Here is a 27,205-nt window from a genome sequence, read left to right as displayed (position 1 = left end):
CAGTAATGTACAAAAATTATATTAAGGAAAAAAAAAAAATATATCCAAAGCTTTACTCATTGATGTGACTAATCATAAAAAGTTTGGTGTTCTGCTTTTTTTTTTTTTTTTTTAAGAGCAATGCATTTTAATCTTCTGAGCTTCAAGATTAAATTTCCTGTTTTTTTTTTTTTTTTTTTAAAACTTTAGTATGAATTCTAAGTATGAATAGCTTTATTCACTATTCGCTTCCACAAACATCCCACGTACTGCAGACACAATCTAAACAAGGGGAATGACAAATTGTGTCGGTGTTGTTCTGCAGCACTAAACTTCACAAGGTCCAAACCTTCAGAACCTTTAGGGACTTACAAAGTGGTTGACTAATCCCATGACCACCAGGACAAGTTATCTCACTGTTTTTTTCTTCCCAGTAACTGAATTAGAAATCAAGCTAAAAGGTCAGCCTGTCTGGACAAGGGAAAAAAAAAAAAAAAAAGGCAAAAAAGGAGCATCACTTGCTTATAAAAGACACTTGCTTGCCAGAGATTGGATTAAAGAAAAGCACAGCAGGGCTTTTTTTTTTTCCCATTCTTCTCTAAGTGGTCATGCTTTAATTTTCTTAAGTAAGAGTACCAAAATACCTCTGGACATGCTAAAATAAATCATTTCACTAGGCTTTGAAGATCCTGCTAGCAGTACAAATCAACTGTAAAGTACACAGCTGGCCAAGTTGCCTTTTTTTTTTCCTCCCATTTTAAGAAAAGCAATCTGTCAGAAAGTGCTGATTCTTTTAAAACAAATCAAGATTTCCAGAAACAAAGAGCAAAGTTCTGGTGGAAGGGTAGGCAGGTCTGTGACAGAATTTCTTTCTTGCTCACACATACCCTTCCCTTCGCTCTGCCTTACCCCTATGGGCTCCGCCCACTCATGCATTAACAATTAATTTATTTCTTCGGGATCACTTATCCCAAGTGAAGCAGAACACCTGAAGAAGCAGCAGGAAGAACACCTCAAGAGGGATTCCTTCAAGCCGTACTGCTCAGTTCCCAGAGCATACTATTACCAGGAGACGTGACTGGACCTGAAGTGGCAACCCGTTAGGATTAACACTAGATCAGAGGGTGAATGCAATCTTCATTGAGAACGTAGAGCGAGAATTTGGCTACTGGAAGACAAAGACATTGGAAGGAAATTCAGAACCCCTGAGAAAAGGTTACTGGGGAAAAAAGGTAAGACAACAGGTGAAATACTTCTACATATCCCCAACTTGAGATTCTCCACTTTTCCACAAAGATTGTAATGGGCTTAGTAAAAAGAAAATAAGAGAAAAAAAGTGTATTAAGACACTACATTAGAATCATTAACTTATCTGAAGACTTAGTCTGATAGGCACAATAAAGACTTAAGACAGGCGGATTCATCTTCAGAGATTTAAGACTAAATCATCCATGGTAAATATTAACCTTTATTCAACAAATGTTTTTAATTCGAGTCTTAGTCCCCTAATTTATTCCCTGCTCCAGGAGAGTTGCTGAACAAGGTTTGTTTCCAGCGAGACCACACTGCTGCCTGACCTCGTGTACCCAAAAGCAAGCACGTCACAAAACACTGGGCTGACAGCGCTCTGCCTCTCCTTCGCTACTGGAGAGGAAACAATATCTGGCAATTTGAATGCAAGGAAGACGGCAAGAGAATTAAATGCTTTGTGCAGAACGACTGAACTGCAGAGATTTCAAGGGCGTTTTGAAAATGAATAGCTGCATGACCATGGGAGAGGCTGTCAGCTTTAAAACCAGAGGCATATGTTTGATATCTCAGGGACAAATATTGTTTTAGAGCAGTCCCCATGTGAATGAACCACCTCCACAAAATCCATGGCACATGAACCTGTGTGCTTTGCCATGCAAGGTTTTCCCAAGTGCTCGCTATTACTTGGGCATCTATTTATAATGATCCTGCGTAATGGCAAGGTGCAAAACAAGAAGGAACTAAGCTCTTTTTTTTTTTTTTCCTCCCAGTTATATTCTTTTCAGACTCTGTGTGCTAAGCTACTCTTTCTTCCCTGTCCTTGAAGAGCAAAGCTTGGATTTTGAAGTCATCTTGTCACTGAGTATATGAGCTGAGCCAAATCTCCTGGTACATGCTGGCTGCTGTAGGCAGCCATGCCTAACTGCAAACTCCATTACTTTTTGCTTGAGGGGTGGCTCAAACGTGATGGAAATCCCCTTGCAGTCCCCTGCTAGGGGCTAAGAAGGTGGAAGGGAGACACCAGGAACCCGACCACCACTGGAAATTTGCAGCACGTAGACTTTTCTGTAGGTTTTAGAGTGATATACGCAAAAAGAGTGCACAAAGGCAAATGTACCAGCCCCAGACGTCAGAGCTGGCATCGCTCCTCCATGGAACATAATTTCAGGCACCTGTCTGGATGAGGCCCTGGCTACAAAGTACTTGTGGAGGCTAGATGGAGACTTCATCCCAAGACTCCTCCCTTCTGGTCCTGAGACTCAGATGCCCAAGAGACAATCCCAAGCATCTCCAGGCTCCCAATGCATGGAGTCCCCAACAGGAGCCCTTTTTGCTAGAGATGAGAGAAACCAGGGCAAACTTGTCTTTTTAAGCTGCATTACCCTTTACAAACATTCTTGCTGACAGATGAGTTGCAAGAAGATTTTAGAAGCATTTCAAATAGATCTCATCAGAGCAGCAATGTTCTTTCTGTAAGGGAGACGCTGTGCCAACAACACACCCAGCCTCCGAGACAGATCTGGGGGCATAACAAGGCTCGAACAGGTTTTCTGAAGAATTCAGCATGCTCCGAGAGGCTTCCAACGTCACACCTTCAATTATTAATTCCTCCTCCCTTCCTCCCAGAGCAGGGACGCACGTTGCAGCCTGACCTTTTAAGTGCACAGCAGCAGTGAAACAAATCCAGTGATCAGAGAGCCTGGTGAAACACAGTTAGGTACTCAGTTAGTCCACAAAACTTTCAGTCAAAGTCTCAGCTGATTAAACACTACATTAGGAAAAGATAGTCCGGGATGGCGTATTTACAAGTCTGAATGCTTCATATGAAGTTGATTTCAGGTGACATTAACTCCGTCTCCATTAAGGGCTGCAACCTAAACAATTCAACACAAACGACAGCAACTCGGTTTGCTTCCCACTCACCGCAAGCTCCATTTGAAAGCTTTATGTCACAGAAAGCCTGCTATATACCAAAAAAACAGCAAAAATGAAATTTCGACAGCAAGTTGTAGCAGTAAGTGCTTTGCAATCAATGTCAGCACGCAGCAAAGTGAAAGCAGGTGGTGAACAATGACCCTGTTACAAAATGGAAGGAAGAAAGCTATTCTCTTCTTGTACCTCTTCAGATACAAGATTGAAGCCAGTGAGCTACCTTTTTCAAACACTGCCAACGAATCCTAAACCCAGATGTATCTTCTGATTTTCTGTTGTTGCCGTTGGTTTTGTCTCAGAGGGATTTATGGAGGTGAGTACGACCTGCACCCAAGGAGCGTGCTGTAAATCACACCAGTGGTTTGAAGCAGTCACGAATTTGATGAGTTTTGCAGTGCGGTTGGAGAGTGCCTCCCTCATGCAAATGTTCAATTCAAGACCACTTAACAAACAATAAAGGAGAAGATAAGCAAGCTGTTCCAGGGCTTCTTTTCAAAACGACTGTATGTTTGATTACCCGGTAACAAAATAAACCATCCTCCCTTAATAAAGATGTCACTAGTTAAAAGTATTCGCTGGGAAGAGCATACTGAGTATGCTGAAAAGGTAACACTTGAAAGAAGCACAAACAATTAGCAGAGCTTTAAAAATTCTTGGCAGATGGCTGAAAGGAAAAAAGGAAATCCATTTAAGGGACATCAATGTTATAAATCAAGGCAGGTGACATTTAAAACTGTTGAATAAAACATATAAAAAGCTGTCTCTTTGTATAAATCATACTTCACAGTAGAGATTACGTCTAGGTAACACACTTTACTTCAAGATCTTACTCAATTAGTAGGAGATGTGTTTGGGGTATGATTTCAGTTTTGGAAGTTAGTAATTGCTTATTCCAGATTGCCTTCTGTTTTCAGAAAAAAAATATACATATATTTTTTTTAATTCAAGTCTAGTTGTCTCAATAAAAAAAAATACATGGTCTTAATGCTCTCCCAGTGAAAGCAAGCTTATTTTAAACTCAACACAGCACAAACACCTTAAGTTTGCTTGTTTCCTAGCTAGAAATCTGCCAAAGTTGCGGAGAACATAGACAGGAATATCTATCAGTCATCCCAGATCCGCCTTTATCTCTAAAAATGATGAATACTCTAGCAAATAAGTTCACTTTATGATCAGAGTAAAACTACGTGAATAAATCAGTGCCTCAGAAGTAATGTTTATTCCAGCCACCACTGGGAAAAAGAGGAGATCATAGTAGATGAAGGGAAAAAACTTTTGAACAGAAATGCCCTGAGGATTCACTGGAAGTGTTTGGTCAAATCTTGGAAAAGAATATTATGTATATATTAAAAAAAAAAAAAAAAAAAAAAACATTTTTCAAATGTGCATATTCTAAAATATTTTTTCTCCTAAGTAGGGAGACTTTCTAGAGCCTTAGTAACCAGCTCGGATTATTCACTTGAGTAATTTGGATGAGGGAAAAGAGGAACCTAAAGATTTGTGCAGAGACACCTTTACCAAGCTACCGAAAGGACAGAGGTAAGTAAAAAGGAGATAAAGCTTAGAGGACCACATTAGAAGCAGGAATTATAAAAAGATAAACCATAAAGGGTTACCCAACAGCAGCTTTCCCATAGAATGCAAGTACTTTCCTTCTAGCACCTGCCGTACCCACACATCCTCCGCACGCCTTTTACCTATTGCTCGAAGAGACCCAAAGACCAGTTCCAACAAAGCAAGAACCAATTATTTACTCTGCCGGCGTTTTCAAAGCCTGCAACCATATAGAAAATTCTCCCAAGTTTTTAATCGATTGACGAAGGACAGACAAAAGGCAGTAAAGCTATAAAGCATCGATATTAGATTGCTAATAAATGCTATCCAAATGAATGCTCAGAGAAAGCAAAGACACTGAATGTTCCAGGTACTGGTGGACAGCAAGCTGTTCACAAGACAGATGACACCTCCACAGACAGAATACAATAAACTGGAGACTCGGGTCATTGTAAAGCAGAACGTGTTTACTGCTATTGATAAGCAATAAATCACCTGCCCTCTAACAGTTCCTCCCCATAAATCACTTCCACTGGAAGAAACGCATGGCTCCAGCACGCGGCCGCTCGTCACCGCGGTCCTCAGCTGGGAGAGGGAAGGCACGGCACCGACAGGTCCCTGCCAACCTGTGGTCATGCCACAGCTGCAGGGGAAGCAGCAGGGCACTGCACAGAGCCATACGGACTGGGAGCTACCAGCTGCAGTGCTTGTGGAGTCACACCAGGGCTGAGCAGAGCACGGAGCTCCGGTCCCTGTCGCTTGCTGCTCCCCCCTGGCTCAGACACCAGCCTGCAGCGATGCGCCGTGGTCAGCAGCCGTGCCGGACTGCTGCTGTAGGGTCTGATCTGCAGGCATTGGCAGGTTGGTATCTACCACCAGACTCAAAAACACAGCACGATCCTAATGGGATTTAATGTGCTTTGAAATAACGAGACTTTCTGTAAACTTGTCAGTAAGAATCTCCTGCTCTTGCTGTCTCAGCCTTAACTGATTTGCATGAACTGCAAGGAGAATCAGAGAATCATAGGACCCTTAGGGTTGGAAAAGCCCTCCAGGATCATCTGGTCCAATCATCCCCCTACCACCACCATCACCCACTGAGCCGTGTCCCCAAGCACCACGTCCAGCCTTCCCTTGAACACCCCCAGGGACGGTGACTCCACCACCTCCCTGGGCAACCCGTCCCAGTGCCCAACTGCTCTTTCTGAGCAGAAATGTCTCCTCATTTCCAGCCTGAAGCTCCCATGGCATGACTTGAGGCCATTCCCTCTGGTCCTATCACTGGTTACCTATGAGAAGAGGCTGACCCCCAGCTCCCCACACCTTTTCAGGCGGTTGCAGAGAGCAATGAGATCTCCCTGAGCCTCTTCTTCTCCAGACCAAACACCCCCAGCTCCCTCAGCCGCTCCTCACAGGACTTGAGGATTCACGTTTTGATTTCATCACAACCAACAGCCATCGGTCCAACTGAGCAAGGTGAAGACACTGAAACTAATATGCTTTTCTCTTCTGCTGGTAAAGATATCAGAAATGTTTGGTGGTTTTGTATTTCACTTTTTAAATCTTTCTTTCCAATGCAATGTTCCAAGCTTCTAACAAAATGCACAGAAATGAGGATGTTAATAAAAAACACTATATCCCAGATGACAGCAGTACAATGAAACCTTTCACTCAGTAAATAGAAAATTATAGTTTTCTTTACTACTTCAGCAAAAAGAATTATACCTTTATTCAGCTAAGAGGAAGGCTTGTTTTCATTGTATGTTATAAAAAAAGGTACAAGCAGTTACTGTTAAAAGCTCTGGCTAGAACCAGATTAAAGACAGGCACAAAATAATTAGTTTCCTGTTGGGTAAATATAAATGGACATAATGACTTCTAAATCTGAAGACTTCAAAGCTACTTAGAGAAGGATGTAGATGCGATACCAATTCCTGCAGTGCAGATAATTCAAAAACTCTGAGATGTGAACATACTTCTAGAAAACGTACTTTATTAAACTTAAAAAAAAAAAAAAATTCCTTGACATTTTCCTTTGACAGTTTGCCAGGCTGTAGGTTAGCCTCTGAGCAAATTACAAGCTGCAGTGTGAAATGCATTCCTGTTGCTCGCTCCGTTGTAGCACTGCCCCGCTTACCTTCCTGCTCGCCGCAGCCCCCGGCAGGACTCCGCGTCAGAAAGAGGAACGCTGCCCAGGGCAGGTCTCTAGATACCCACAGCAAAATGCTTCTGGAAGGGACCTGAAGATGAGCTAGTACAGAAAACAGCACTCACAGCATGGAAACACAGGACCTGAACCACAGGTTCTCTGGTGGTAGGCTGAAGTGGTGAACCTGCAAACACAGGTCATAGCGACAGCCAGCTTCCACAGACAGCTGAGATCTGCCACCTCTCCTACTCCTGTTAACCTCAACACCCCCAAGGATATACATTCATGTCATTTTTGCAAGGAAAAAAAGTTTTGCTGCTACAGTGAGAGATCCTGTGAAGGCACACCTTCACTGAGCCAAGCAGCGAAGGAAAAAACTCAAACTTCTGGCGACTGCTAACTGCAGGACGAGGAGAGGTCTGAATCAGCAAGGCTGAGAGGCAAGCAAATCAAGGTCTCATCAAAGCAAGCAGGATATTTCTTAAAAGGGACACAGAAACCTTGCTTCTTGATTTAAGCTTCCTTCCCAGAGCTGCAGCAGTGGGACAAGCCCGCTGGTGCACAGAACGACTGCTGATGGCTGCGGCTCTGCGCTGAGGTCCTGCAGGTGAAGGGCAGCGCTTCCTGCCCGGCTCCTGGAGTTCTTCCAGGGAAGCACAGGTAGCAGCAGCAGCTACAGACAGCACAGAGGCATCTGTACCAATTAAGCTCCTGACAGGCCAGATATACAAGAGCTGGAACCAAAGAGGTTTTGGAGCAAACAGCTTCAACATCTTGCGTGACGCCGGCAGAAAGACTTGGTGTCGTGCAGTACTCTTGCTCTAGCACGTGTTCTGGTCCTATTTGACTTCACACCCCAGACAAGGATGGGATAACTTGATTAGCAAAGATTCAGTGAAAAAAAGAAAACACGAAAACTGAACTACAGTTACAGCAAAACCCACGTTCAACACTACAGGCATTAGAAAACCCCAGCAAAGCCCTGATGGCAAAATTCAAGACTGTCGGGGGCACTGAGTGCCACCTCCTTTCCCCAGTGAAACCACATTCATGGGGTAGAACCAAAAAGGTTGCAGTATTGTTACATGTATCATAAGCCATGAATGGTCAGAAACTGCTAATTTCCTAAAGAAACATACTTTCAGTAAAACAATTAGTGATATAATACACAATATTCATGCCTGGATGATCCACAAATACCTGCTGCAACAGACTTGGCAAGAGTGACTTCAAGCAGGGACAGAATAAAAATAATAACAACAAAGTGATCCCACTTTAGCCACAAACAATACTGGAATATTGGCCAGCTCAGAGCAGGCTTTAAAAAATACGAAATGAGCCTTTTGTAGTGTCTGAGAGAGGAAACACTGCACGATTAATTCTGCTGTACGGTACAGTACTACAAAAAGATTAAAGAGAAAAAATGTTTGACATTGTCTAAACAAATGCTCTAGCATTATTAATTTAAGTTTGTGCAGTAGTATGTGACTAATGTTCGCTGGCAACATTAAATTCAACTACAAAAGTTCTGAGATCTGATTATGGCAATTAGGAATTCTACATACAATGCAGGCTGCCCATTAACAGCCTCCCCCTGCAGCATTTTCATACCGGAGTTTATTATTTTCCTCCTTATAGCAAGAATTTTTGCCTGCAATTAGTATTTTGTTTCCATGTTAAATAAATCATGATGTTTTTGGAAACATTTCTGCAGTCAAGCAGGGCTAAAATCTTTAGAGATCCTTGTTGAAACCTGAGTGGGGATAAACTTGAACATCATGCATTGGCTAAACAGCCAGTAATGATTTCTGCCTCAGAAGCCCAAGGCTGGAAGCAGAGCGGGGTTATGCCATCTCAGCCAACAGCCAGGGCATGGCCAGAGCACCACGATTTGGAGGAATGAAGTTCATCACCTTCTAGAATAGGATCCTTGGGTTTTCAGCTTTGCAATAGATGGGGCTGACTTGAACCAAGCCTTATCTAACATGACATTGCCATTGTGATATAAATAGCTTCTTATTTGCCTGCTTCAGAGGAACAATTTTAGTCAAGAAAAGGTCAAATGGTTTTACCACAGGGGAAAAGAACAAAAATCTTTTGTAATTTAATATTGCTTTTTTTTTTTTTTTTTTTATGTAAGACAGGAGACTCCAGGTGCTAGCCACATAGGAAGGAAAGGAATACAGAACAGAATTCAAGGCATATTTATCTAGTCTGTAGTAGCACAAAGCAATAATAATTCAATCACTTCTTAAGGCTCAGGAGGAACTAGTATTCACCCAGCATCCCACTGATCTCATCTCTGCTTGGAATCCTGCAAACTCTATAGACAAAGCCTGCTCAAACCTATTTACTTTGGCAGTGCAGAAATAAGTTACAGCTGCACAAGTCTAGGACAGATGTACCTAATACGTCCAACACATACTGTATTTTTTCTTATTCCACAAAACTTATTGCATTGATGCTTTCGATTATTAAGGATTAATAAACAAGACATTTACCCAATAGCTAGCCATCAAATTGATCCTTTTTTAGTTGAACCAGAAAAAATATCCAGTTTTAAGTCTTCATCTAGGTTAGACAACATAAGGTTATTGCTACTAGCCCTCAGATGAGGACTGTACAAACACCCGTGTGTATTATTAGGGTTATTTTCAAGCATTTTTCTTCTCCTACAAAAAAGGGAAGTGACCAGGTGAGAAGGCAGCTCTATTAAAAATTTGCATGCAAGACAGGCTGGTATATTCATAGCAGAAATAGAGAAATACACACAGCTGTCTACAAATTACTACACGAAGGTGACCCAAAGCCCGATTTATTGCTCGTTTTTATGTCTTGCTTTTATTGCTTCCAGCGCACTGGTAATCTATGCACATGGCAATACTTCAGGACTAATGGAAATCAGTAAGCAAGGTCACACGCGTGTCAAACAGTTGCTTTGCACTTTCTAAAAATACTGGCAGGTCCTGCTCACTGGAACGGCACAGATCCTTCCCTGCACGGATCCTTCTGCACTGCTCCCCGGGTGCAGTCGGCACCCAGAGCTCGCTGGGTGCTGGGCGGAGTGCATCCTTCTTGCTGGAAGCGAGGGTAAGTGCTACACTCAATAGCAACCAAATTAGAAAGAATAATTACAGCAAATTTCCCCTTGGGCCATCTTCTGCAGACCACAAAAGATTTTTAAGATACTCCAAAGCAGCCTGTCTTTCCTGGGAAATACCACACATCGAAAAATAATTGTTTGTCATTCGATTAAGTTATAGCATGTAAGGTTAATGAGATAAACCAGGCAGCTGACTTGACTAGAAATGTGTGCTTGGCCCAGACCCTGTGAATGACAGTCAGCTCACAGGTTATTTTTGCAGAACATGCTTATGCAGTGAATTTGAGCCTTCAGGCTAAACATAACGTAGTGGCAAGGACTACAGAAAAAGTGCAGCAGGTCCCCTCAGCTAGCCATGCTTTTCAGTCTAAGCAGCAAAATCATAGAAGCAGCAGCAAAGACTGCAAAACATAGGCAACAACAACAGTCTTTACAATCCGTACAGCCAGAACAAACAGCTCCTGCTATTACAGCCTCAAAGTAAAGCATCTCTGCTGCCTCGCGTCGTGACTAGCAGAGGGATCTCGCCTTCTGCACGGCTTTGTGAAGGTGGAGTGAATCTCACCAATGACTGAGTGCAGCGTGACATGAATCACGGGTAACGTGAACAAACATCAGGAGGGTGTACAACGCACTTAAAGCTGGAAGTGCTTGCACTGAAGTATCATTGAAGGAAAATGCAGTGCACGGAACAGCGCTCAGCAGAGCACGCATCTTCTGGCATTTTAACTCAAATCAGAAATTCTCCTCTCTTCCAAAAAATTAAATCAGAACATTCCATAAATAACGGAACACAGAAAGCTATGGTCTTTCTTCTGACTTCTGAGAAATTCCTGAAAATCTAATGTTCATGCGCTCAGAAAAGATTGAAAATGAAGACTGGAAAAAATAAAGATGTGCTTGATATTCAGATAGAAACACAAAATCTAGCATTGAAGCTCAAGAAAAACAAGGAAATTCAAAGGTCATAACACTGTTGGTTGTTTTTCTGTTTGGTTGTGTTTTTTTGGTCAAGCACCCCACATTCAGGATTAGCATTTTTCAACTGCCATCTGGATTATTATTTTTTTTAATATTAAATGTGTAAGGCAACTAAGCTTCTACCTTAAGGTCCTCATACTTTTTTGTTGTTGTTGTTTGTTTTTAAGCCAGAACAGTATACAGACAATGTCTGGTTACGATAACCCAGAAATACTTGAAGAAAATGACTTTTTCAAAATGCCCCATCTGAATGCATTAGCAATTAGAATCTCCTCAAGTTTCCATTAGTCTGTCAAAACAAGAAATAATCTTATAGCAGCTCCAACTGAAACTCTTAAAGATTGTCACATTGATTGAATTTCAGAGTATAGACTTACAAATTCGTAGTCTCCATCCTGTGGCACTTTCCAATCAGATGAATTTTTTGTCTGGCCAGACACATTCTTCCCAAAGCTATTGATTTGATTCTCCTTCTCTTTCTGCTCAAAATATTCAAGGAATGATGGTTTGGCTGGCTGTATCGTTTCATCTCTCCCTGGAAATACAAAAGAAAAAAGAAAAAAAACAGTTATATTTTAAAATATGCTTTCAGCTATACTGCCTTACATCATGCCCAAAAGTGAGTTCTTCTTTTTAGCACATACTAAATCATATAACACTGCTAACGTACTATTTTTCAGCAGCTTTTCAAAAGCTATTTCTGACTGTCCAGAAGGGAAGCCCAAAGCCCACCAGAGAAGAGAAGGCAGTGTTGGAGGCACTAGGCTGCAATCCATCCTTTGCAGCAAACTACCAGGTAGCCAGGCTTTGCGAGCCGCATGCTACAGGTGAACTGCTCCCAGCTGCAGCTTTCATCCCAGCTGGGCTGCAGGCATCGCAGAATACGCCAAGTTCTAAAACCAAACAGGATCATTTTACAAGCAGAAACTCATCTTTATATTTATGAATGGAATGGTGCAAAAACCAGGCTTTCAAAGGCCACGTTTGCCAAACAAATTTCCTAATTTGTCTTGGGTAGGAGTAGTTAAAGTCTACACTTCTCGGGCAGAAAGGATTAATTAGTTTGCTAAGCTGTTTTCTTTTTATAAACAGTAAGCTATCAAGTTGACTGTCCTGGTTTTCGTTTCATAAGTTAATTCCTCTGAACACACTTTCTTACTGCATTACTTGAATAAGCTAAAAATACAGAGTAACAACTCAATTTTAGACCATGTTTAAGAAACTTGGCGCAATGAGTAAAGATAGAAAGGGAGACAGAGGAGTCTCAATAAGCCCCTGAATACAAATACCTTGATTTTTAGGGGCAGGCCTCATAAGCCTCCCAAGCGCTGTTCTCAGAGTTCACTCACACGGACAGCAGAAGTGAGGATACAGCCACAAAGCTTCAGCACAACAAGATTTACACGACTCTAATTTATTCTCTAGAACAAGGACGAGTGCAACAAAGGGATGAACACTGGTGGCCCACTAAGAGCAACGAGCAGTAACTCTACAATCCCGTGGGGTGAGCAGGTACATCATGTGGTTGGCGGGATTATGGATACCAGCATCAATTCTTCCCATCCTCCTTCAGCCTTCACACCACCTGAATCCCTGCTTGTATCATTTAAGTGCCATTAGGCCACACAAAACAAGTGAAAGGGCTTCCACGGCTGAAGGCAGCAAGGCCTGGCCCCATGTTCAGAGATGGCGGCACCTCCCCACTGTGTGGGCCCGGTAGGCGCCAGCCTCGGCTGCAGGGCACAAAGCAGCACAAGGTGAGGGGGGATGATGCCGATTCCTGGCAGAGACAGGATAAAAGCCAATCCGGGAAGAGAAGACAGCATTTAAGATCACAGAGAACTGAGCCTGAAGGACCTTCAGCATTTCCACGGGGGGATTTCTTTACTAGCTCTGCTGGCACAGCATCAAACGCTGCCCAGACTACACTCACCTAAAACCAGCCTGCAAGCTGCAGCGAGCATCTCATGGTCTCAAGCTGAACGAAAAGGCAGGCTCGCACAGAAAATATGTATTAACAGTGGTGCACCACAAGACCACAACAGCTGCAAATGCAGTTAAAGACTACTTATAAGTTAATACCACTGTGCTGCTCTTCATAATAAAATGCCTCGCAAAAACCTGTCAGCGTAATCGAAGCGAGCAGTGACGATACCAAGTGAAATGTTTTTGTTCCCACAAAATATGGTTCTTTAGACAGTGGAGCAGATCCACCATACTTAAAACATGTATTTGGCCAATGCAGAAACCACTGTTTTCAGAAAGCAGGATTGGGAATCAGCACCCACACAACACTTTTCACCCAGCAATTATCCTAGGACTAGTGTTAACTGAACGTGGCATCCACATCGCCAAACGCACATCTCACTCTGGGCTGTGAAATAAATTCCCTGTTGAATGCCATACATTTGAAATAAATATGATCTGCCCTGCAGGCAGACAACCACATGTTTTGAACTGTGGACATACACAGGGAAAACGGAGTGGTCCTGAGTGGTTCGCTAGCTCTGCCTGACACAGAGACTCTTCCCACCAGGGTGTGCACAGAAGGCGATCACAGAGGACTCCTGGATTCTAAGACACTCAGCAGTGCCTTCCCCTGGAAAAAAATAAAATAGTTACTCTGGAAACTCACTAAGATTTAATCACAGAATATTATTCTTGAATGTAAAATCGCCATCCAGTGATGTGGAACTTCACAGGCAGAGTCTGTCTGATCCTCAGACAAGTGCACAAATTCCTCGGTCAGCTATTAGATAACTGAGGAAGTTATTTTTCTACATGTTAAAGGGGATAAATTTCTGCAAAGTGCAACAACTCTTGGCAGGACATTTGGGTTGTGATACCGACAGAAGCTGGGTTCTACACATTCCGAAACATCACGATGAATCTTGAAAGAGCACTGCATCCTACTGCCTTTTCAGGGTTGGCTGAAAGTTCAAACACAAACCAAGATGCTTCATCTTTTGCACCATAAAAAGCAGAAGCAAAGACAAATCATTCTAGCCCTGGCAGTAGTTCCCTTAAAACACCAAAACATGAGCTAATATAGAATTAGTTCAAGAAAGACATCTTCAGACAGACTGCATGAAGGTCAGTCAGGAAATATCTGTGAAGGAGAGAACAGATTTGCAGTTGGGAATAATTACTGAAATACAATAGCAATCCAATTACAGCTAAGTGATAAAACATTTATTTAGAATGAAGTAAATACACCACTTGCATTCTGTTGCAGTCCAGCCTGTTTGAAGCAGGGCATAAGTTGTTCATGTTATGGCCAATCATGGCAATGTTTAACACTCACAAATTCTGTAAAAATAAATGAATTCCTACCTGCCTAGGCTAATCTATACACAGCTTGCTGAGAGCTAGCTTAGGTCTCAAATTGAATCCTGGCTTCCTAGATAAAAAGCCACCTAAATTAAGCTTGCACTGTATGTTTTGAAAACAATTGCTTGCACAGGAGAATCTGAAAGCAAATGCTTCACACAGATGACAGTGGCTAACTCATTTTCTTTAAGACTGTTCGCTTGTACCAGAGAGTAATTGTCTCACTTAATCACACTCGTTTCCCCACGTTTTGTATTTTACCAACAGCTGCAATACTTGTAAATGTCATCTATTGAACAACCTATTGCAGCGTGACCAAATTATCAAAAGCCATATCCAGCCTCTTGAGCATATGCTATAATCTACATTCAATTTTGGCCGCTGATTTTAGCGCATTTATAGACACCCACATCTGAAGTTACATTAAAAAAAAAAAAGTTACTGACAAACAAAGAACGAAAAGAGGTAATACACAATGGAAAAGATCTAGAAAACAGATCAAAATATCTGAAATTTTAGCTGCTGTTCTGATCTCAGCTGGAGTACATATACAGCGAGACTGACAGAAACGCTCCCAGAGACGGAAACGCATTACCCAAAATCAATTATCATCCCAGCACGACTGGGTTTCTTTTTGTCAGTCTTGGCACTTAAAGCAGCGTCATCTTTCCGAAGATGATCTGCTATTAATTCAACACAAGAATCATAGCACTATGTCTTTAAGATTTTGATAACAGGCAGCCGAAGACAAAAATCGATCAGTGCTATTTGCAGTATCAGGTGCTGCTGGGATGACACTGCACTAAGCAGCTCTGTGCCAAAAAGCATTTAAGTTCCTAGGTTTATCGGGTTGGACTAAAATACAAATATTTGACAGAAAGTGAGATCACAGCTGTGGCAGAGATAAGCCTTTTATTAGAAGGTCACCCTGCAGTGACAAGAAAAGGTTCCAAAACGAACGCGTGGAGAACCCAAAGAGTTGCTTATAGGGTTGAGCCACGAGAGCTCTCTGAAGCTGCTAATGGCCTACCACGGGGATGTGCAGTCATCTTTTAGGAGCTGTATTAATTACACAAATGGAACGCCACAGCTCTGCTGGAGCCGGTCCAGCTGACTGCAGAGCTGCAGGTCTGGGCTGGCCGCACAGAGCGGCAGGAGCTCACAGGGCCACTCGGACTTCGGCCTTCCAGCGAAGGACAAGCCCTCTGCAGAGAACTCCCAAGCGATGCCCGGTGTAAAGTCATGTTCAGAAAACTCTAAGAAAAACATCAACATTGTCATGGGTGAAATAGAAAAGATGTGAAACTGGTGGGCCCAAATAAATGGTGAATCACAAATATCTCCTTGTATTGTGACACTAATTTTAAAGCAGCACCGTGCTCAGTTTACTACTGATTTCAGTAACTGCCCTTTCAGTACTGCAGAGACACGTCCAGCCACAAGCACCACACACGCCAGGACAGTCCTTAACCAACAAAGAGCCCAGACAAGCCAAAAGATCACTCAGGGCACTGCAAGAAGCCAGCGAGGCAGCATCAGCAAACAGCCAGTGGCCTCCAAATAACCAATCCTCTCCTTTGCCGGGCTACAGCAAGGACAAGTTTTAAGGAGTGTGAAAAAACTGTAACAACCAATGTCCTCCCTCTCAAAAAAATCACCTGAATGCTCGAGGGAATGGCGTAGATCAGTCTTAGAGGCTGACTGCAGCACAGAGACTTCCTTACACCGAGCACTAGAGGACAAAGGTGTGGAGAGCCTTCAAGGCATTTATACTTCCCTATGATGCTGCAGAGAAAGGGGAATGATAAAGAAGAAACAACACAGCCAGTCACACCAGCACAAGATTTAGCTTTCTCTTCCAACAGTAAAGAATGTCACTGAAACCAAATCATTCAGTATCATCTAGTCCCAGAAATCAAAGCACTCATTTGGTTGATTTTGTCAAATTAGCTCTCACGAGTCAAAATTTTCAGAAGCTCATGAGCTTCAAAGGAAACCTTCAAAAGGGAAGTGAAACTTGCACAGCCTCTCTACCTAACTGAAGGAGCTTGCTGAGTAATGAAACTATAATTTCTGCTGTTCTAAGATGATTCTTCTCTACTCAACTTGACAGCAGAAGAATCCTTGTTTTGTTATTTTTCCTCTTCAAAGTGATTGCTGTCATCGAGCCAGGGTGTGCTCTAGAGTCACAGAGCCTGTCACGAGGAAGAAACATAACCTCAGGAGCACGTTGTGTGTGCTCCTTACTCGAGTCACTTAATACTGCGTTATTTAAAATACCTATTCTTGAAGCCACGGTGAGAGATTTCCTCTCTTCTCTCACAAAAACTGGAGCTACACCAGTGACTGGGAGCAGTCAGATCACACCACAAACATGTTTTGAACTACGGCTACATCTAGCCGGAGATTTTAAGAATCGGCAGCTGTACCAGGTTGGGTAAGGGGAACTCATCTTCATCTATGAAGAAGGTAAATTAAATCAACAACCATGAAGCGATGAATTACCATACTATTAAAAAAAATCAGGCACTTGGTACCAGAATACAAATTTGTCAAGATTCCAGGAAGCTGCAGTCTTTACCAAGACAACTGTCCTTGACTTTGGAAGATACCTGCACTTTATGAGGATTTCAGGAGCAACAAGATCACATTTTTTAAAATCAACTCACTTGTGCTAGGAAAGAATCACAAACGCCCTGCACAAAGCTCAGGAAGATGCACCCCTATGAGCAGGAGCTCCAAACCGAGCTCTGCAGAGACACGGTGAGCACTCACGTTAACCGTACAGCAAGCACAACCATCGCTGCCCTTTGTCAGGCATAAGGCCGGAGAGGGTCCCCCGGGAGAAGCAGTTTCTGCTGTCATATACAAAATTATAGAGTCCCTTTCACTGAGGGATCAAGAGCTATTGTAAAGCAACTGTTTTGTTTTGTCCTTGCTGTTCCACTAGAGCCATAAACCCTCTCACCTTCGGTCTCAAGTTTATTGCTAGCTTGTGTACATGCACTTGTTCTTGAGAGAGCCTCAGCTCTCAGGCATTCAAAATGTTAAGTCTCTACACTACTCACTCACCCTTCCTTGTCTTTTTTTTTTTTTTAATAGTTCTTGTATCTATTTTCATCCTCCATTTTGGTGGTTTAAATAAGCAGAGATCTTCCACTGACTCATTTAACAGGCTTAGTCCCCCATAATCTTCGTTAAGTTCCCCTCTGCCTGCTTTAGTTTGAATTATATAACTTTAAGACTCACACTGCTCACATTTTTAGGATGCACAAAACAGTGCCCAATTATTATGTGCAAGCAACACTTCATTAATATTAAAATTTCAAATGGAACCGTAGTTTTATTTGCTTCAGGCTATTTCTCTGAGATCACAGATGAACTTTAACAGCTGGACAGCATAATTTGTACAGTATGAACAGGACTGAGTCATTTTATACAGCAGAGCAGAGAGATGCCAATTTATTCAACCAGAGCAAAAAGTGCTCCATCATTAATGAATTCAACTCATGGCAACAGAAGCTGAGATTTCCTCACATTAAAAGCAGACCACATAACACTTGATACATATTGAAGATTATGAGGACGAGCCTTCCCTTAATTACAGCCTATCTCAAATTAAATCAAAGCAGAACATGCCTGACAGGTCCTGCTATTAAGAGGGAGCTCCTAAATGACCACCAAAATCAATGCTGGGTATCATAACTGATCCTCTTTTAATGAACACAAGGCATCAGAGACATTGCAGGAAGAGCACCAGCACTCATCCGAAGCTGTGGTCTATGTAATTGAGGACTCGTTCTGAAAGGGAAGGAAATCCTCACAGTAACGAAAGCCATTAAAGACCAGATTGCCTCATTTTGGAGATCTAATGTTTCTTCTCCATAAAAATGCAGAGGAGATTATGAATTTATAGCAGCTTTCTTCCTCCATCACAGATTTTCAGGACACCTGTCTTTCACCTCATTTGCTTGAGCTGCTAATTTAGTCCAGCAGCGAACTACATTATGTGACATGGGCTGTGAGATGTGAAGGTGCACGAAGCAAGAAGTGAACGTTTCATATCCTGCATCATCTGGCTCAGGTTCTGGTGAACTGGAATGAGAAACAACCTCAGTGATGGGGCTGCACTCGTCGGGTCCTGCATGCCGTGGGCACCAGCTCAGGCTCCCCGAATGGCATATAACCAAGTAAGCGTTTGCTAACACCCTCTCTGTTCATGACCTGCAAACTCATTTGCCTGTCTAGAGATAACAGAAAGCAACATGGCAATGAGTATTTTTTTCCCCTGAAGCTCGAAGGACTGCTGGTGAAATGAATTTGGTTTTAAACTTCTGCGATTAAGAAATTTAACAATTTATAGAGGGATTGTTTCCTGATCAGGAATTATTTCAGGATCAGGATTCTCTGTGCTTTATTTTGATCCAGTAGGAAGCGAGTTTATTCTCAGAAAAGACAGGTAGGCCACAGTCTGCCCATATGTGCAAATATCTATGCACATGGGACAGCCACACTGCTACCCAATCTCCTGGCTGAGTCTCCTGAAACATATTGCCTCCTGGATGCTATTCAGCACTCTGTTAGTCATACTTCTCATCTTGCTCAAGAAAAAATCCTCTCTGCTTCCTATCCCCCCCCAAACACAACACAGGGGTGCCTTATAATAAGCTGTAAGGAACAGCAAAAATAGCTGTTAAACACCTACATCTCGTTCTCCAATTTCAGCGTCTCTGAAAATACAAATATTAACAGACCATTAGCTTCACCTTAGAGCTCTGGCAAATACTCATGGCAATTGAAGATGGACAAGCATCCAGCTTAGATCCCAGAGTTAACTCTCCTTCGTGCTCCTTTGGTTTGCACATAACCACTGTTCTAAATGCTAAGACACCACACAGAAGTCCAGCAGTCTACCACTACTCAAGTGAAGGGGAAAAAAGCAACACAAAAAAAAAACAGCAGTACATAACTCCTACCATTGATCAAAAACACTGTCCTTATGTCCACACAACTCGATATTCCTGAACAAAACAGGGTAACTGCTGTTTACGTAAAGTTTACCAGCAAGCCTGCTATTAAGATAAAAGTCAAAAAAAAAAAAAAGAATAGCACAGATGGAAGACTTATCTGTGAGAGTCATATTCTCCACAATTGAAGAGTGGCAGTATAATGCTTCTTACAGTCAGAGGAGAATTCGATCAATGTAGGTGTTTCTATAAACAGTGCGTTATTTAAATGCATAACACAACGAATGTTTTATGGTTCAATTACGCCTAAACGGACCCATTTATTTTAAATACAAAACTGGACATTAGTAATGCTAAGGAGTAAGAAGCTGCTATTTCTACAGGGAAAAATGGAGGCCAAACACATCTGATGCCTTTGATAAAACATGGAGCTGTTCTCTCCAATACCTGCAATATCAATTTGGGTAACACACATCTACACAATCTCAGGCAACCACTGACATTAGACCACCTATAGCTATCTCAGCTACATACCAGCCATATTTTATTCAATTATAATATTAAAGCACTCACACAAACTTTCTGCCATCCATATTCGCTCTCCTGTTCATTTCAAGTTACTGTTTTATTTGAAGAATTACAGCTTAATTACTAGGGGGGGAAAAAGTTTCCAGAATCTTGTCAGTGGCACTTCTCTGGTTTAAGTTCAATTATCATCTGCTGTGTGCCTCACAAACACTCCGGGACTAACAAGCTTACTCTGAACCTCTTCTTCTAATAGGAAATGGCCAAGTCTGCATCTCAGCTCATTTGACTTTCATTGAAATCCAGTCTCCTCTTGAAAAGAAAAATATCTTTAAAAAACGACCCAACAACCAAGCTTACCAGCGTGAAGATGGTAAAAGCGTAACAAAACCGAGACAACCCCTAACCTTATTCTAAGAATTGAACTTAGTTTGTGAATGTTCAAAATAGAAAATTCAATTAAGAATTTTCACCTGCACATTGCATTATCAAGGCGACAGTGCCACCAGAGCTTCTGGTCTCTCTCTGCACCAGATGCTCCACAGAACATGTGCCACATTAATAAAAAACCCCACACCCACAATACTTCCACCCTCTCCTAATCCCTCATTCATCTCAACCCAGAAAACAGACAGCCCAGCTCCCATCACTGCTGACAGTTCTACATTCTCCAGTGTTATTTCAGGCTTTGAAAATGAAGAAAACCTTTAACAGAAAATAGGGCAGATTCAAGTACTAGACACACTAGGTCCTATTTCACTTGGATCTGATCACATTACAGTCCAAGGAAGGCAATGTGTTTATCTGCTTTATTATAAAATTATGTTCCACTCTTTAAATTGAAAAGACAAACTCATGCCAAGTTTCCACTGTCTAAAGACCTACAGCAAATAAAGCAGAAAGAGCAAGGAAGAGTAAAATACATATATATATGCAGCAGTATTTACTAGCACTATAAACATTATATATTCTCACATAGAATAATTAAAAAAGATGATTGCAGACATATTCACAGCTCAAAAGTCACTCCAGCTCCTGACCGCAATGGAAATGTCTGTTACCACAAGTGTTTGTTCATCTACAGTCCTTCAGCTACTTCCAAAGTTTTCATGGAAGAGCTGAACTGCAATCTGTAAGTGATCTGCTAGCTATCAATCTGTAAGTAAAATGTGTCACGGCACAATTTACTATCTGCAGTTTCATGCAATCACCGGAGTGCTTTCAAAATGCATAGCACAGTGTCATAGTGACATTTTTAATGCTGCCTGAATATTTATATTGAGTGTCCAGAGAAAAGCCAAGCAAATGGAAGAATTTAAGCAAACAGAATTACAGCTCTGACTACAAAACTAACAAAACTTTCCCCTAGAATGTAAAATACTAGGGTTTCCTCTGGGCCTGAAAAGTCATGAGCTGATTTAAGCAAGAATCACTTTCAGGGCTATGAAAACTTGTTTGTTTGAGATTTCTAACACAATCCTATCTAAAGCAACACATTTCAATGCCTCATAAATATTTTTTACGTTACAAAAATAATGTGAAAGCAAACTGTTGAACACATGGATTTATTTGTTTACTTAAATTAGGTGGAAGAGCTAGATCACCAGCTCAGAAGCTTTCCATTAAACAGCCCTAGCTACCTCGGAAAGCTAAGTTCTCCTACTAATACCACGCAAGAAAAATCTGTACTTCTTTATTGACTTAAAACAGGTTTTACTGTGAGTCATAACACAAGCTGCCAAGTGAAACACAGACTTCTTTAAAAATATGAAACAATGACGCTTCTTCAAACTCAGCGGCTTCCAAACACCACCATAACTTTTATGTTGAGGATTACAAAAACTTGCTCCAGAGAGCTCTGCAGCAGGCAGATGAGCTTTGCAGTTAAATCAATTTAACTGCTTGTTAAGCAAGTATGAACATGGGAATGTCTGACAGATGGAGCTAAAGGCAATTCACACGAAGGGCATTTGCAAGCTGCTAAAAGACACTGTTCAAGAAACAATCACAGAACTTGTTTGTGTGGAAAGAAGAATTTTAGCATTATGCTGCTGCAGAAGAAGGAGAAGAAGGTGTTACGAAAAAGTTACGTTTTAATTTGGTACGATCACCTTCATCAATGCCTTATTTTTTGTAATCGAGTTACAAGTTATAAAAGCACATCTGAGTGCTGAGCGCAGCTGGGTTTCATTAGACACTGCTGTGCAGATCCTCTCACCAGGGACGTGGTACCAGTGTCGGGCATCACTTGCTCCTGGGATCCCAAAAAGCCTCCTCCAGAAGGCAGAGCTGCTCAAGCACCACCACTGCATGCCTGGCTTTGAACACTGGCACGCAGGAGTTGTTGAATTACAGTGTTTTAAAGAAGGCTGAAGGCTGAAGTCTAAGGGGGTTAAAAGAAAAACTCAACTTTCTAGTCACAGCTCTGTATTTCTTAGAGCTTGTTCTGGAGCTCCCTCCTGAGGCTAGATGCTACGCTACGTAAGCGTCATCATTGCTACACTACATAACTGCAATGTCTTCGTTACTGATTCTGCTCAAAATGAGAGCATGTCCTTGTGAAAGAGATTATCAGAGGTGTCTCCTCAAAACGCTGTACCCTAGTTTGAAGAGAGAAGCAGAGCTTTTGAGCTACAAGCACTGCAATCTGACAAAGACAGGGAGAAGACAAACACCCATTAAACAGAGGGAGATAAATCTAAGTGGTGCTTCACTTACACAGCTTTGATAGCCAGTACAGGGGCACCACTGACGAGAATACCTCTGTCGTTATGAATCATGACGTGGAACAGCACAAACTGTTTCTATGTGTAAAGAAACAGCAATTTTGTTTGACTGAAGGCTGGTAACACACCCCACCCTCTTCGGGTGACCTATACAGTTATTTTAAGCATCTACCTGCTTTCTGATAGTTATTCCACAAAACCTGATGGCATTACTCCATGGTCTCTGTTGCCACAAGCTGCTACATGGGCTGACACCTCCATTTCTAAGACATTTCTATACATTTCATTTTCTAGAAACAATTTCTATATTGTTTGCCAAAGTTTGCAAAATTCTTTGAACAGGTTCCACTGAAGTTTCTGTCTGCCAGTGGAAAGCAGGATCCTTCCACAAGCTCTAGAGGGCCCCCACATGGAAGAAGGTTTCAATACAAGATTTCCTGATATAAGGATTTTTCCCACACTCTTGCTGAGAAATTTTTCCTCTTCCACAATAGCTAAAGCTTAAACATCAGATAGCCAAAGAAGCCTTTGGAAATAGCACAAGAGCCAAAAGAACAAGCCTTGCCTATTGCAATCATATTTTACTGCTACCAAGACCTCACTCAGCACTTTCCTCAGTCCTTGAAAAAACATCCGTCCTGGCCAGCTCAGTCACCTATGACTACCTCTGCCCTGATACTGTTGAGATTACCAATTCTGCAGGAACACATTTCTATGAGAATTCATAATTGAGACAAGATTTTTTTTGTTCTAGTTATGCTTTTCCAAGGAGATTCTCATCATCGTCTCATTAATCCAAGAAAGATTTTCAACCTTTTTCCAAGTCATGCTCCTAGGTCTTGTGCAGACTATCAGCAATCAAAGTCACATCACATTAAATATTACTTCCTACAATAGGGCTTGTAGTTTTAGTAAGATTTTCTATTTTAGGATGGAACGGATTTCAGCCTGAGTGTCTCAGAAGAGCCACACAGTTTATTTGGTTGTCCTTACTGAACCTGTCCTTAGCAACACTAAAAAAAGCACGAAGTGTAGAGATGCTGGCTCTTCCCACTGCATGCCTTGCTGTGTTTGGAACGTGTAAGGTATCAGTCATTTCATAAGTGAAGCCCTTTATGTGTTGCATCGATTTCCCAGTAATTCTGTAGCAGTTAAAGATGTGTTCTTACTTTTCATGGTGCCCTCCTCTTCTTCGTCGTCTGTGTTTACGACCATTGTGCCCAGCTGGGACTCCAAGGTGCCATCATGTTCTATCATCGTATTGGCTCCATCACCCAGTGTGCTGACAGCTCTTATGGTATTGGTTTCATCTCCGCTCGCCCTCACCATAGTACCTGAATCAGTTTCATCTTCTTCCTGTACAAAGATGTCATAAATACATTTTTATTGATGATGAAGTCCTGTGAAGAGTGGCTGTATTCACGGATACTGGCAAATCTTACTAATTCAGAGATTTCGACAAATATACATGGAAGCCAGTGCCATTTTGGTTCATGAACATAGATAAATAAGAGAGCACGTAAACAATCAGCAGAAATGTCTCAATACAACTGGTATCTCATTCCTGACCTGCTGACCTGTCTCTAGGTAAATTACAATATTCAGTCATTTATGCTTCTATTCATGCTGCCAGTTGTATCAGTTGACCTAAAACCCCCATGTCAAGTGATATAATTCACCAAATTATGAGTTATTAGACTGCAACAGTTCTGTGTCTGTACTGCACATGACTCACCAATGGAGAGTGACTACCCTATACTTCAGAACTCTGTCTTCAACATTTGGGTAGTTTTATTCCTATAACATTCAGAAGCACTGAAGAAAACTGAAACAAATTTGCAAATCTTGAAATGAAATAAATTATCAAAGTCCAGTCTTTTTTTTTTTTTTTTCAGATAAAAATTCTTTCTTATTCTTCTATTTGTTAACAGATAATTGATATTGCAGAAATTTGAACTAATGCTGTCAAAGCTCAGGAGGCAGAATCTTTAAGAAAACACAAACTTCTGAAATAAATTCTGGTAGGACAGCTTCTTGGAAGATACCTACATTGGCCAGAGCAAGTAGTTTTGCTAGGCTATGTCCCTCAGTATCAATTATGACTAGAATTTCATGAAGACTGAGGTCAGAATTACTGCAATCTATTTAGTTTCCTGGAAATGTGCGCCTGGTATCCCACAACAGCAATAGAAATCACCTTCTAGGTTTATAGCAGGGCTATTTATTAAATCTCATAAAATCTTTCTAGGCTCACCTTGGAGCTAAATATTTTAAAAAATATGTTATTATTATTTTGTTGTAGGTACAAAGTACTTGGTTCTTTAATTGATATGTGACCATGGCCTTACTGGTCTTAATTAGCGTTAGAGGAAATACACTGGTCTAGCCCCAGAAGCCGTAATATTCCATCTCAATGTGATTATCAGAAAGAAGCACACCTTTTCACATCCTGGTGTTGTACGCCTTTTCTTTGCTCTGTCGAGCATGCCTATATAATTAACTTCCCAATCTCAAAACGAATAGCAAGAGGAGGAAAAAACTACACAAGATCTTAATGGGGGAAAAGTATATTTTATGTGGAGATGAGTGGGTGAGAGGAAGCATTAAATTCCTTTGCTACACATCATTTAACAGAACAGCAGAAATTTCCATAGCACTTGGGAAGCACTTGAGAACGCTCTCCTGCTAGCAGACACAGAATACAGAAGCTTCAGGAAAACACACACACCCCGACAGAGACCACTCAGCTCCACTACAGAGACACCATCTCTCAGCAACGAGACCCCAGACCAGTCAGAAGCAAAGGGGAGAGAGTAGGGACAACACTCTTAGAGCCAACATCATGGCAAGGTGACCAATAAAATGACTTCCACACTGAATAAATATGCAGTCCTAAACTGGAAAACCAGACGAACAACGTATTAGATCTGTGTTTTACTGTGCAACATGCTGTTCATGGCCAACCTCTGAAATGGACTGTGGCATACAGTGCCTTCTGTTGCCCATTTCATTTACCCAGATTGAAGCAAGCAGAGCCTCAAAAAGGAAAGAAAAAAGCTTTCAACATGCTTTCCATATTCACATGCTGTAACCATTGAAACAAAGCACCCAGGATGGAAAGTCACAGCATTTCCCTCAACACTCGTCATGCCCTCACCTCGTATTTCTGTCGGTTGTTCTTGTGTAGTAGAAAGTTTCTATAAGGGGGGTTCTAAAGCACAACAACAGTCAAACAACATAACGTACTCAGAGCATAGTGCATCACAGATATCATTTTATACTAGGAGAGCAGTCTAAGACCTCAATCTACAATGAAAAACTCTCATTACTTCATAAAGAATATTATCCAATTAGGAACCTGTATTAAAGCCTTGCATATGCTACTACGTAATCGCATTCAATCGCAAGTCTTCAGCTACACTTTGAGCTAATTAAGTAAGGTAAATATTAGGTGGACCATGCTGACTGTCCCACACGAATGCAAAGATTGAGCAGGGTTCAAGCATTAGGTTAAGTAGTCTTGAAGTAGAAAACTAAAGAACTAAGTCAAATCCATGGGCAATTGAACAAAATTAAAAAAAAAAAAGCAGCTAAGCATTATGCAAGGACTGAGAGTTTGAACTTCATGTACTGTTGCTACTAAATACTCACTGAATTTTCTTCATCTTCTTGATCTAGTTCACGCTGTTGTGCCTCTTGACGTTTTAGCTTGATATCCATTGCTTCATTGATCAAATCTCGCAGAATTGACACTCCTTTGGCACTTTTAACAAATGGGTGCTACAAAACACATTAAAAGTTAGTAAGCACTGCACCTGAACCAACAGTAACCACTGCTACAATGGCCCGCTTCCAATCAAAATTAACGTTCAACTTAATATCTTACTAAAATGAAATAAAAAAAATCAAATATTCCTGTAACACAAGAGGGAGCCTTCCACCCAAACAAGATCCCACTCTAAAGGCACTTAATGCTGTGAAACCTTGGGCTCATTCCCCTCCCACAAACACTACTTACTCCTTAACAGCTTAGCTGTATACAGCCAGTTTCATAGAATGCCATACCTGTACCATTCTGAGCAATTATGTTCATTTGTGCCTCTCCTTTTTAGTGTTTTAAGAGACAGTCACTTGGCAGCGCTGATGAGAATTTGAAGGCAACAAAAAACAAAACAAACAAAAAAAACACCACTCCAGAAAGACAGTAAGCTGAAATCAGACCGGTTCTTGGGGAAGAACTGAAAAGTTGAAGTCGGCTGTAAAGTTAATCAGCTATTAGTGAAATCTGTAGTGCACAGGATCACCCAAGAAATGAGACCAGCATCTCAACAGGCACAGCACTGCCTACACTAGCAGCCTTCTCTAGTGCTTATGTTCTTGCAAGCAAAGGCAGACAGACCTGCAGAAGCTGTGTTGCAGTGGCACGCTGCTCGGGGCTCTTGACAAGACACTGCTTCACAAAGTCCGTGAAATTGTCTGACCAGATCTCTGGTTTCCGGAATGTTGGAGGCGGATTGGTAGGAATCATGAAAATTGCCTGTCAATGGAAGAATATTCCAAATATTCCAAAGTTTAAAACCTCCTAGCATAAATGCACACAAATATACACAGGTGCTAAAGAATGACTGACACTTCGAGTTCGCTGCTTCTGCAGAGTTTATACCATTATTATACATAAATTTGCTCAAAGGGGACATGGAGCAACAAA

General features: G+C 41.6%; 1 protein-coding gene across 3 annotated transcripts in view; it reads right to left on the bottom strand.

The window, feature by feature from the left end:
• The window catches only part of STK4 (serine/threonine kinase 4), a 46,042-nt gene that overhangs the window by 12,193 nt on the left and 6,644 nt on the right, over window positions 1-27,205 (bottom strand). For 2 of the 3 annotated variants that reach the window (XM_038166161.2, XM_038166164.2), the window contains 5 exons: window positions 26,897-27,034; window positions 26,149-26,277; window positions 25,655-25,708; window positions 23,667-23,853; window positions 11,327-11,484 (listed from right to left, as the gene is read on the bottom strand). In XM_038166161.2, the coding sequence (XP_038022089.1) occupies window positions 11,327-11,484; window positions 23,667-23,853; window positions 25,655-25,708; window positions 26,149-26,277; window positions 26,897-27,034 (666 nt within the window). The remainder of the gene's footprint in view (window positions 1-11,326; window positions 11,485-23,666; window positions 23,854-25,654; window positions 25,709-26,148; window positions 26,278-26,896; window positions 27,035-27,205) is intronic. The other variant, XM_038166162.2, reaches the window with a different exon arrangement.

This window comes from Anas platyrhynchos, chromosome 21 (genome assembly GCF_047663525.1).
Source record: "Anas platyrhynchos isolate ZD024472 breed Pekin duck chromosome 21, IASCAAS_PekinDuck_T2T, whole genome shotgun sequence".
NCBI classification, from domain to species: domain Eukaryota; kingdom Metazoa; phylum Chordata; class Aves; order Anseriformes; family Anatidae; genus Anas; species Anas platyrhynchos.
Note: the sequence above shows the minus strand (reverse complement) of the source record. Positions and strands in the feature narration are given on the sequence as shown.